This window comes from Bufo gargarizans, chromosome 8 (assembly GCF_014858855.1).
Source record: "Bufo gargarizans isolate SCDJY-AF-19 chromosome 8, ASM1485885v1, whole genome shotgun sequence".
NCBI lineage: Eukaryota > Metazoa > Chordata > Amphibia > Anura > Bufonidae > Bufo > Bufo gargarizans.
The window spans coordinates 66,714,881-66,727,953 of NC_058087.1; the positions used below are offsets into that span (position 1 = coordinate 66,714,881).

The window sequence follows — 13,073 nt, forward strand, 5'->3', positions numbered from 1 at the left end:
ACATTACCATACATGGGTGGGAGAAAAGGCCCTAATGCCACTGTTCTCTTGTACAAAGGATGGAAAAACCTCTGCAGATTAATGCCAGTCCTGAAACAATAGATGTTGTAGTGTATACTAGAACTATTATAATTTTTAGTATTGTAGCCTTCCGTTTTTATGTATGTCCTTGGATGTTGGGAATACCTAGAAAGGGGTGACAGAAGTCCTTAAATTTATTATTGTCCATCCAAATCCATCAAGCTCAACTTTAGGAATCAAGGATGGATTTGGAAACTCCTGCCTTGGCCACCAAGAAATCTTGCCCTAACCCTGTATGTAGTGTTTTTAATTCAGGTATGTTTTTTGAGAGTCTGTGTAAAAAAATGAACATGCCAACTTAAAGTTAATCTAAGTGATCATAATTTTTTTGCAATATATGCCTTTTTTTATATATTGGCTTTAAAACAATTCACACATAGGTTTAACTTTATATTCAAAATATTAGATTTATATAATATAAGCTCATATGTATATGTTAACAGATAATTGAACTTACATTTTCAATAAAATTTTTGAAGAACACATGGGCATAAAAAGGTTTGTTGTATATTTCTGTAGGTCTGCATCAGATAAAGCATTTGAATTGGTTCTCCTTCTTTATAAATTATACACGCACATACATGTACAGTATATCACATTGCTGTTTATGCCATTATTATCCTTCCACCAAACTCAGTTGTAACATTATAAGGCCTCAAGCACACGACCGTATGGCTTTTTCAGTATTTTGAAATGACGTCCGTGTGCATTCTGTTTTTTGCGGAACGGAACAGCTGGCCCCTGATAGAACAGTACTATCTTAGTCCGTTATGCGGACAATAATAGCACATGTTCTATCTTTGAATGGAACGGAAAAATGGCATATGGAGTGCCTTCCGTTTTTTTTGCGGATCCATTGAAATGAATGGTTCCGTATACGGGCCGTATACGGAGCGCAAAAAACGAACGTAAACGGAAAAAAAAAAATCACATTCATGTGTGTGAGGCCTAAAAGGAAAATCAATTGTAAAAAAAAAAAAGCTGAGAGCAAGTAACCATGATGGTTTGGCTGCTGTTTTAGAAATCAATTCTAGAAACTGTAACTTGTATGATGGAATTAAAGAGCATCTGTCAACAACTTGCTGTCCAATAAATCTATTTGGGGCCCTCATACTTTTTTATTTTTAACATATCTGGGGGAATAAGGATGTCCCCTGAGGTGCATTCCTGTCTGCTGCCACCACACTCCTCTAACTTCCACCTGCCGTAGTTGCTCGTTATCCAACTTGGTGGCCAGTCTATAGTCTGGTGTAAATGCTGTGGTAAGTCCATAGTCTAGTGTAAATTCTGCAGGAGTCAGTGTATAGGGTAAACGCTGCGATCAGTCAGTCCATGGTCTCCTGTAAACACTGCGCTTAGTCCACAGTCTAGTGCAAACGCTGTCTCATACAGCCGATAGGCGGGAGTCCAGATGTCGGACGCCTGCCGATCTGATATTGATGACCTATACTGAGGGTAGCTCATCAATAATAAAAGCCCAGAGAACCCCTTTAATATTATGGGGGCACTTTCACATCTGAAAAAATAAGCATGCTAAACATTTGCGGCAGAATCCTCTACACGTGCCTGACTTTGGTAACCCTGTATTTCACCTAATTTAGGCTACACAAAAAGTAGGTGTGACACTGAAAATCTTTGGCCGCTTCTGCTCTAGATACTGATTGGCCTTTCATGTGACGTCACATTCGCAATGAACATGGCTGTTCAGGGCGAGCTGACCTCACTCATCAGGTTCATACATATGTAAATAAAATTATCTGAAAAGGACATTACTAAATATATGGCATGGTGGCAGGTGCTCTTTAAAGAAGGTTTCATATGCAAGATCTTTCTTATGAAAAAGTATCTGGTTTTATTCACAAACAAGGACAAATTGATTAGGATGCAAAAAACGAAGATATCGTAATTACAATAAACTATGGCTACATTCACATGACCCTGAACAACACGGCTGTAAAAAATGGCAAAACGGTCCAGTTAAAAAAGGTCCCCTTCAATTGTATGAGGGCTGTCAGTCAATGGAAACGGACAAAATAGGACATGTTCTACTTTTTGACAACCGCTATTCGTGATCCGTCAAAAAGGCAACCATGTAAATAACGCTTGTTTTTAAAATGGTTGTGTGATAGCCATTAAAAAAGAAGCCATTACACAGACGTTTTTCACTGTCATGTGAATGTAGCCTAGGATCAGTATATATATATATATAGTTCTCTCAATATACTAGAATGTTTTCTGTACTGTATATTAATAGACATGTTCATAATGTATTATCTTATATTGTTCAATAAAACCAATTAGAGATTGAAGGAGTTTGATGAAAGGACATATATCTGGGCTGTATAAACTTTACATGTAATTGTCAGCTGTTCAGTAAACTTTTTGTACCTTGTGATGCAAAAATGATAAGGTTTAAAAAATTTACAGAATCAGCCTCTATCACACGTATTGCAATAAGATATACAAACATAAAAAATAAAAAAAAATGGCTGTTGAAGACAGCACCACGGAACAAAAAAAATAAAACGACACCACTCACCTAAAATGGACAAAAAGTGGCACAAAACAGATTTTTATGTACTGGACGTACTCTGACCTCCGCTCACATCTCATTTATTGGCAATTAATGATAAATACAGATTGTTTATGATGGTTGACGAAAACAAGCTTTGGACAATTCAGTTTCAGTACATGGTATTTGGAGGCCAGAGTGGTTGGCGATGATGTTAACCAATTTTACAAGCAATGGAATCTGTGAGAAGCAGTTTTTTTCAGAACAGAAAGCTTTGGACCATTTAAATACACAGTAAAGGTCATGTGTACAACTACGGCACGATTGTAAGACAGCTATGGCACTAGTATTGGATATAGTAGGCTTAAAGGGGTTAGCCAACCGCTATAATGATCCTCCCCCCTTCAATGCCCAGGCACCTTGTATAAACTTACCTCATCCCCGGCACCTGCATCGCTCCGGATCTGCCACCTCATCTCCCCGTCGCTCGGTTCAAAACATCTGGTGATGAGGGGAGCAGCCAATAGCCGGCTGCCACTGGGACAAGCCTCCCTAACGTCACCCGCGATGCTAGGGAGGCTCGTCCCAGTCGCGGCCTGCTATTGGCTGCTTCCCCCGTCGCCGGATGTTTTGATCCGAGCGATGGAGAGATGCAGCGGTGGCCGTGCAGGGATCCGGAGCAATGTAGGTGCCGGGGAGCAGGTAAGTATAATGTATACGAAGGGCCTGGGAATTGGGGGGGGGAGGTCATTATAGGGGTTGGGTACCATTGTTTATACTACAGCAGTAGATTACATTCCCCAATAGGTGAACATGCTCTGAAGATGCATTTGAAAAGAAGCTGTATCATTTACAGTATATGAGGGTTTTCCAATATTTTCAAATGATAGTCTATAACAAATCAGCAACCTTTGGCACTCCAACTGCTGTCATACTACAACTCCCAGCATGCACTCTTACTCTGCTGTTCTTGTAACTCCCATTGAAATGAAAGGAGGATTCTGGGAATTGTATGTAGTTTCAGAAGAGCTGGAGTGCTGAAGGTTGCTAATCCTAATAATTAGGATAGGTTTATGACATCATGTATGATTATTGGGTGTGACTGTGCCTGGTATTGCAGCTCCGTACTGCTGGGGCTGAGCAGCTATTCAAGGCACAGCAGCACTTGTGTGGACACCGTTGTGTTAGGGTACTTTCACACTTGCGGCAGAGAGATCCGGCAAGCAGTTCCGTCGCCGGAACTGCCTGCCGGATCAGGCAAAATGTATGCTAACTGATGGCATTAGTAAGACTGATCAGGATCCTGATCAGTCTTAAAAATGCCTGATCAGTCGAAAAAATGCATTGAAATGCCGGATCCGTCGTTCCGGTGTCATCCGGCAAAACGGATCCGGCATTTATTTTTTTCACCTTTTTTTCAGTCTGCGCATGCGCATAACGGAACGACGGATCCGGCATTCCGGTATTCTGAACGCCGGATACATCCCTATGGGAAAAAATGCCGGATCCGGCGTTCAGGCATGTCTTCAGTTTTTTTCACCGGAGAGAAAACCGTAGCATGCTGCGGTTTTCTCTTTTGCCTGATCAGTCAAAACGACTGAACTGAAGACATCCTGATGCAAACTGAACGGATTACTCTCCATTCAGAATGCATGGGGATATGCCTGATCAGTTATTTTCCGGTATAGAGCCCCTGTGACGGAACTCTATGCCGGAAAAGAAAAACGCAAGTGTGAAAGTAGCCTTAGGTACTGACATTGAAAGCACTGCTGCAGATAAGTGGCTTAGACCCCAACTTATTGTGGTCAATCATAAGGATAAATCAAGAATTAGAAACCTTGAAGATCATGTTAGATCAAATCAAATTACGGCTACATCTAGAAGACTCTTGTGTCTTTTATCGGAAACCTGTATTGCTTGCAGTCCACCTCTTCATTACCTGTGCCTAAAGAGTTGTGTGATTACTTGATTTCCCCTACACAAAGCATGTATCTAATCTCCAAAGTAACTTTCTCAGTTCACTGTTTGAGAGATTGTTAAACTGACCATACACATTAGATAAATATCTGCATAACCCGCCATTTTGGCAGGACCCTCTGACCACCTAATATGCTTCCTGACTCTCCTCAAGTGCAGATGTCAGAGGAGATAAAGATCGGAAGGTTGGATTTCAACTGCCCGATCCTTTTGTTCTTGAGTAGATAAGCCACCACCAGAGGTGTCTGGAAGCAGCTTCCTCCTGGTTTAGAACAGATGCCCACTCAGCTGAACTGGTATGCATATGGGGCGTGATTGGCTGACAGCACGTCTGGTCGAAAGCTATCCAATGTATATGACCTCTCTTATGCACTAGAATATTGGACACATCATAAATGTCTACACTGGTAGATATTACACTTGTTCAGACAGGTTACACTTATCTGACACGTTTACAGCTGATCTGTTGTCCCACCAGATTTTATTCTCACATCCTACTCAACACCACCAACAGCTATGGGACGCGATACCTGTTATGCAAGCGCTTTAAGCTTGCCTTCACTTCCATCTTTTCTCCTGGACAGAATAGCATGGTAAAGTATTCTACTCTGCCTGAGTGAAGCAAGCAGTTCAGAGTACAAAGATGAATCCTTTAGACTCTGTGCAGTATATGTGTCCATTGCAGTGCCATATATGTTTGAATACTGTTTTTGCATATTCAGTTTCAAACATATAAACTCATGGAAAGCCCATCGGGGGGCTAAAATGCAGAGTGAACCCAGCCTAAAGCACATATCTCTTTTTGGGTTTTAGCAATGGTGGGCAATGATCACGTATTAGTCTTAGAGATAGGTCATTTTGGTAACATGCAAGGCCCGGACAAGGTATTTTGGCTCCCAAGACAGATGTGGCAAATGACTCCCCCCAACAAAAAATGCCCACCTACCTCATCCTAATAATACACACGTCAACTACTGCATTACATCATAATATACCCCGCAGCTGCTGCAGAACCTCATAATACACAACTCAACTTCTGCTGAATTTCATAATACACACCTCAACTGCTGCAGAACCTCATAATACACACCAGAGCTGCTGCAGAACCTCATAATACATACCTCAACTACTGCAGAACCTCATAATACACACCTCAACTACTGCAGAACCTCATAATACACACCTCAACTACTGCAGAACCTCATTATACACACCACAGCTGCTGCAGAACCTCATATTACACACCACAGCTGCTGCAGAACCTCATAATACACACCTCAACTGCTGCAGAACCTCATTATACACACCACAGCTGCTGCAGAACCTCATATTACACACCACAGCTGCTGCAGAACCTCATAATACACACCTCAACTGCTGCAGAACCTCATAATACACATTTCAGCGCTGCAGAACCTCATAATACACACCTCAGCTGCTGCAGAATATCATAATACACACCTCAGATGCTGCAGAACAGCATAATACACACCTCAGCTGCTGCAGAACCTCATAATACACACCTCAGCTGCTGCACAACCTCACAATACACACCTCAGCTGCTGCAGAACCTCATAATACACACCTCAACTGTTGCAGAATCTCATAATACACACCACAGCTGCTGCAGAACCATATAATACACACCTCAACTGCTGCAGAACCTCATAATACACACCTCAGCTGCTGCAGAACCTCATATTACACACCTCAACTACTGCAGAACCTCATAATACACACCACTGCTGCTGCAGAACCTCGTATTACACACCACAGCTGCTTCAGAACCTCATAATACACACCTCAACTGCTTCAGAACCTCATAATACACACCTCAACTGCTGTACAACTTCATAATACACATCTAAGTGCTGCAGAATTTCATAATACACAAATCAACTGCTAAAGAACCTCATAATACACATCTCAGCTGCTGCAGAACATCATAAGTTACAACTTGGCTGCTGCAAAAACTGACAATACATACATCAGCTGCTGCAGAACAGCATAATACACACCTCACCTGCTGCAGAACAGCATAATACACACCTCACCTGCTGCAGAACAGCATAATACACACCTCAGCTGCTGCAGAACAGCATAATACACACCTCAGCTGTTGCAGAACAGCATAATACACATCTCAGCTGCTGCAGAACAGCATAATACACACCTCAGCTGCTGCAGAACAGCATAATACACACCTCAGCTGCTGCAGAACAGCATAATACACACCTCAGCTGCTGCAGAACCTCATAATACACACCTCAGCTGTTGCAGAACATCCCAATACACACCTCAGCTGCTGCAGAACAGCATAATACACACCTCAGCTGCTGCAGAACAGCATAATACACACCTCAGCTGTTGCAGAACATCCCAATACACACCTCAGCTGCTGCAGAACCTCATAATACACACCTCAGCTGCTGCAGAAAATCATAATAAAACCTGCAATCCTTTTTGATAAAGATGAGGTCATCAGTTGTTAAAAGGTGTCTCTTTGTTAGGGCTGATGCACATGAACGTATTTTGTTTCTGTGTCCTTTCCTGTTATTTTGCGGATAGGATGCAGACCCATTCACACCAAGTGCTGTCCGCATCCGTATGTCCATTCCGTAGCCCCGAAAAAAGATAGATCATGTCCTATTCTTGTCCATATCGCGAACATGGATTGGCAAAAAAACGGATGCAGTACAGATGTCACACGGACATCATCCGTAATTTTACAGATTTGTGTTTTGCGGACCGCAAAATACATATGGTCATGTGCAGGAGCCCTTAGTGTACACCTTCATGAGACAGAAATCATCTGTCGGATTTTGCTGTAAATTCCATGGTGAACTATGCATATGCATTTTGTTGCAGATATGCCATAGATTTCATTCTATGGAGAGGATGACATCCGCGCTGAAAATCCTCACAAACAACATACATGCTGTGGATTTCAACTCTGCACTGCGAGCCAGTTTACACACAGATAGTTTGCAAAGTGTGTGGATAAGATTTGTCAAAATCTCATCCACTTTGCTACTACCGAAGGGGTTTTATTTGGTATGCATAAAGACAGATAAATGAGCCCATCTGGTTTGGTACAATAATAATTCCATGCAATTGAACAAAAAGCTGACGGTAATGTAGGCAATGATATGATAAAATAGGAATAATATCAGCAGTACATATTGATGAAAAACTTTAGAGACTTCAAAGTATGAAACATTTACAGCATGAAGGTACAATCCTGCAACAAGTTATTCATTAATTTAATAAACACAGACCTACGATATCCCTGCTCTAATTTTAGATCTCAATGGTCTTTTGACCACTTTTTTAATGAAATTAAAATCTTTTGTGTCCAATGCTCCATTGAGAAGAATCAAACAAAAAGTTACATTTACTGTGGGTCACACAGTAACACAACACTGTATCACTTGGTCTAATAATTTCATACCTTTCTTCTCCTCATAACCTGTGTCTGATTTCAAGGTGTGGCTGCTGCTGTGTAGAGAATCCTTAGAGTCTTCATTCTCATCCAAGATACCAGCAAAGCTTATCTTCCTTTCATACCGGTGCCGGTCCATCTCTGGATCCAAACGTAGGCGGCAGGTCTCAAGATCCTTGATGTGGCAGAGAGGAGATTGTAAATGTCCATTTCAAATATCTATAAAGCTTCTCTGTAATAATTGTTCTCACAAGGATTGGATAAGCCTTTAACGAGTCCATATGTTATTTCACCAAATGTGGGGCCTTCCAACGTAACACTATACATCATATAATATCACGTAACAGTAAATATGAATAATCTCAGAAACATCATGTTAAATGTTTGTAGCTCACATACCACCAGAGGTTCAGCCCTAGGCCTTGGCAGACATGGGAAGGTTTCCCTCAAGAAAGTGGTGATTTCCAGAAGTAGCTGACATGCAGACATCTTCAGGGCAAAAGGGCAGCCACATTTTGTTGGATTTACAGAACCTACAAATTGACATTTTTAGTAAGGTGAGCAGAAGACCTTCAGAAGTCAACTGTTACCATCTGATGACTGACCTTACCAGAAAGCCCACACCAGAGACCAGTCATCATGAGTCAGAAAGGGGTTTGACTTCCAGAAATAGGTTTTGTCCCCAAGATTACTATCCATCCAGTATAAAATTAAAATATGTACAGTGAAACTTGTCAGAGGTGGAGATGACCAGCCAAAATTGTTGGGGCAGTCATCTCAAAGAAGAGGAACATCATATATGATATATGGAAGGGATGTCAAACTCATGACACTCTAGCTGTTGCAAAACTACAACTCACAACATACCCTGATAGCAGTAGGCTCTGCGCATGATGAAAGTTGTAGTTTTGCAACAGCTGGAGTGCCACGAGTGTGACATACCTGATATAAGGGAATCGACCCTGTACATGTCATGTACCATGTAAACAGTCTAATGTGGTCCCCCCTTCAGTCAAATGGAGTTTAATAATAATGTCCTGTTTTAACATAACGTATATGTGAGTAATGTAGGAAATTAAATATCTATCCACCCTGGTTCCAATTTGTTTTAAGAATGGTTAAAATGTAAAGGCTCTGAATTTCCAATTTTACTTGAAGTCATCTAGGAAGCACCCCATGTTGTTCTAGAAAACCAATGATAATTGGTCGCTGGTATGTTGAAGCCATCTGAACCGTCAGTAGTTCCATCGTGTCCTATCAGAAGCAAATTTAAAAATATAAAAGGACTTGATTTAATGCCTCCATACTTTTGTTCATGTGATCCTATCACATGGAGGATTAAATCAGCATCTGCTTTCATTGGTTGGGATTCACAGGGGTCTCAAACTGAAGCAACACTATGTTTTAGCTGCTGGCCAGACTCATGTCTGATTGCAAATTTTAGATGCAGACATGAGAAAGGAAATAGAAAAACAGAAGCCAATCTAAAATAATATAATAAAGCAGGGGAATTAGGAGTGAAATTAACATTTAGAAACAAAATCATGGGCTGGTGGGAGCAAAAAGTAATGATTTAGCAGACATCGAACAGTTACTTATTTATTTGCTGTACATTATATAAATGGAGTCTGTCATCAGTTTTGATCTTGCGATCAGCACAGGTAAGGGCTGGAGAGCAGTAGAAAAATACCATTTGTATAGTTCTTATTATCAGGAGTAGTGTGGATATGAATTTTTATAATGGCAGGTTCTGCTTCTGCAAGTATCAATGATGCGGTGCTGGCTATTAAGCATCTCAATGCAGAGGGCAGTGAGTATTTCCTGGACACTTGCAGGAGCAGAACCTGGCATTATAAAAGTTCATAGTCACACTACTCCTGATAATGACAGATCCACAAAAGATATGTTTGTGCTACTGTCCCCAGCACCTACTTAGTGCAGTCAGCAGTTTAGCATGGTCAAAACAGCTAACAGACTCCCTTTATTAGGCCTCAGGACATTTCCTGCACAATTATGGTGATGCTTTTCATGTGGTTTTACACGTATTCACATCATGTTTATACTGTTGCCATAATTGAACAGTCTTTTTGTTTGTCCTGAAATGTAGCAAAACACATGTTGAGAAGCTGCTTGAGTTACTGTATTGCATAAGGTTTTCTGAAGTTTCATGGATGATCCAGTCAAAGAGTAATGATAAAATGGTTGAATGTGAATCATGTTTACTCAGGGTATACCTCTTGAGAAGAACCACTTTTATATTCCACGTGAACATGACCTACAGTATAGACCAGAGATTTCCAACCTTATTACCATGGGGAGCCACTGAGAATTTCTGCCACTTCTGATGAAATTTCCATTCTGCAAGTGCAACTGCCATTTTTTTGTTAGGCTACTTTCACACTAGCGTTAATATTTTACGGTATTGATATCTGTCATAGGGTCTCAATACTGGAAAAAAAAAAGCTTCGTTTTTTTCCCCCATTCATTGTCAATGGGGATAAAACTGAACTGAACAGAACGGAATGCTTCAAAATGCTGCGGTTTGCTTTCCGTCCTGGGATGCAGAGCAAGATGGATCCGTCATGACCCACAATGCAAGTTAATAGGGACAGATCCGTTTTCTCTGACACAATCTGACACAACAGAAAACGGATCCGTCCTCCATTGACTTTCAATGGAGTTCATGACCGATGCATCTTGGCAATTTTAAAGATAATACAACCGGATCCGTTCATAATGGATGCAGATGGTTGTATTATCAGTAACGGAAGCGTTTTTGTTGAGCTCTGCCGGATCCAGCAAAAACGCTAGTGTGAAAATAGCCTTACATGTGTCGGACAATTGATAATATGTATATGTTTTCATAAACTTTATTGATTTTGCATTTTTTATGGAAAAACTAACCATGTATTTGACTTTTGGCAGTTAGTGGCCTGTCTTCACTGTTCAGCGCAGTACTGAATAGTGAAGACCTTCCTTACTCAATATGCTGCCCTGCCCTCACTGCCTTCCTCATATATTCGCTAAAGCTGACCATAAATAATTTGTATATATGTGTGTACTGCCCTGTATGACATCTGTAAACAGCAGTAGTGCTGACAGTGTCTGTGCAAACTGTATGCCCAGCGCACTCGCTAACTATCTAGCCGCTGGGAGACGCAGGAGATCACTTCCGACATTCCTGAATCTCCTGGCAGCACCTATAGCAGCCCCAGTTACCGGTGAAAACAGCCCCCTATGGTGGCAGTCAGGGGCGTAGCTATAGGCAGGGGCATAACTACCATAGCGGCAGACCATGCGACTGCTATGGGGCCCAGGGCAAGAGAGGGCCCAGTTGGAATCATCCCCTCTTCTACTGGGGATGAAAACTTGGTCAAGGCTCTACCTTCTAAAGGAACAACTTTTAGCAAATGAGGCAGTGGAAAAAATGGCCCAAGGGTCATTGAAAGGGGTTTAAGCGGAAACCTTTTTGTCCTGTGTGGGGGCCTGGTTTGTTCCTTGCTATGGGGCCCTTCCTTCTCTATGTATGCCACTGGCTATAGGGTGTGCAGAGGTAGCAGTCGCAGGTGGCTCAAAGACCCTTAGGTCAAAAGTTTGGCATGGGAAGAAGGTGAATTACTTTTTCCTCAGGCATTATGAAGGCTATGTGCATTCCTGCCCCTGGCCACAAAGCACTAAGGGATGGGGCGGCCCAAACTGAACCCAGCACCAGGGCCCATGAGCCTTTAGCTATGCCCCTGGTGGCAGTAGTCACTGACAGACTGGATCTAGGTCTGCTAAGACTCTCTACTATCCCAGTGGACACTCCCTGATCAGGTCATCACCAGGTCCAGTGGAGGCAGCAGCATCGCTACACTGCAGGAGCATTAAACCTGCATTTACAATGACGTGGGTCTTTTGAAAGATGGGTTAAGACAGAAGGTACACAGATTGCTAGTGTTTTTACCTATGTCAGGTCTCCAAAAATTTAAGGATAAACTAAAATGCTCATTTCTCTTGTTGTTTTCTACAACCATAAAAAGACCCCATTTCCCTTTCAGATTTAAAGGGTTCTCGTGGGAAACAGAAGGCATAGAGAAAACCTAAAGTGATTTACCAGACTCAAAAAATTCCTGCACAAGTTTGAGGTCAAGGTGATGGAGCAGTGGAAGGGAGCAGATTATTCTCTGCAAATCATCACCACTATGAGCCGAATGAGGGTGGCTGATTCACAGAGAAGAAGGTGTTACTTCCAGTGTTCTGCGTACCTGGCCAAAGACTGGAGCAGGAAATAGGGAGCAATCTTAATAAGCTGTAGGGCCAACACACAAATAGGGTGTGAGATGCGATGTCATATAAAGACGTGTGTGGAAAGCAAATATGTACATTGAAGGTGTGATACTAGAGCTATAGGTGCACAATATTTCAATGCACCTTTTCATAAAGTAACGGCATTAATTGGTTTTCTCATATGAACTGTGCCATTGAGACCCTTGTATAATAAATAGTATTTGATTCTCTTTTTATTTTATTTTTAATTGTTTGAAAAGCCAGCTTCTCAATATGTTGCAATAAGGAGCATGCAAATACGAAATAATGACATGTAAACCGCATGCACTATTCTACAGAATATCTTTTAAAGAAGAAAAGCAATGTTAATAATTCAGAAAAATGCAACCAGAATTTGTGCATAGAGGAGTTTACATTCTATGTATTACACCTATGCATAGTTGTCTTTTTTATGAGTTTAAAAAAATACCATTTTGGTCTAGGTATATATTCTTAAAAACCTGACAATAAAACATCAAAAACACTTCTGATGCTTTAGCCTAGGCAAATGTAAATAAAATATATTGGTCTGGTTGCATATCTGACATACTGTATATTCCCACATAAACATAATAAAACATAAAAAGCCATTACATGGACTATATGAGCATATAATGGTCACTACAACAAAAGTTCAAGGTTTCTCGTACTATATATATTTTTTTAATTTAGAGTTTTTGGGTATTTATGCATGATCCAGATGTTTTCATTTAAATATTATTTGTATTGTCCTAATCTAGCATTTTAGGATTT

The 13,073-nt window shown here is 41.0% G+C and overlaps 1 protein-coding gene across 2 annotated transcripts in view; it reads right to left on the bottom strand.

Annotated features, from left to right (window-relative positions):
- Nucleotides 1-13,073, bottom strand: part of UNC80 (unc-80 homolog, NALCN channel complex subunit) — a 195,549-nt gene that overhangs the window by 98,581 nt on the left and 83,895 nt on the right. For both annotated transcript variants that reach the window (XM_044304892.1, XM_044304891.1), the window contains 2 exons: nt 8,412-8,545; nt 8,022-8,187 (listed from right to left, as the gene is read on the bottom strand). In XM_044304892.1, the coding sequence (XP_044160827.1) occupies nt 8,022-8,187; nt 8,412-8,545 (300 nt within the window). The remainder of the gene's footprint in view (nt 1-8,021; nt 8,188-8,411; nt 8,546-13,073) is intronic.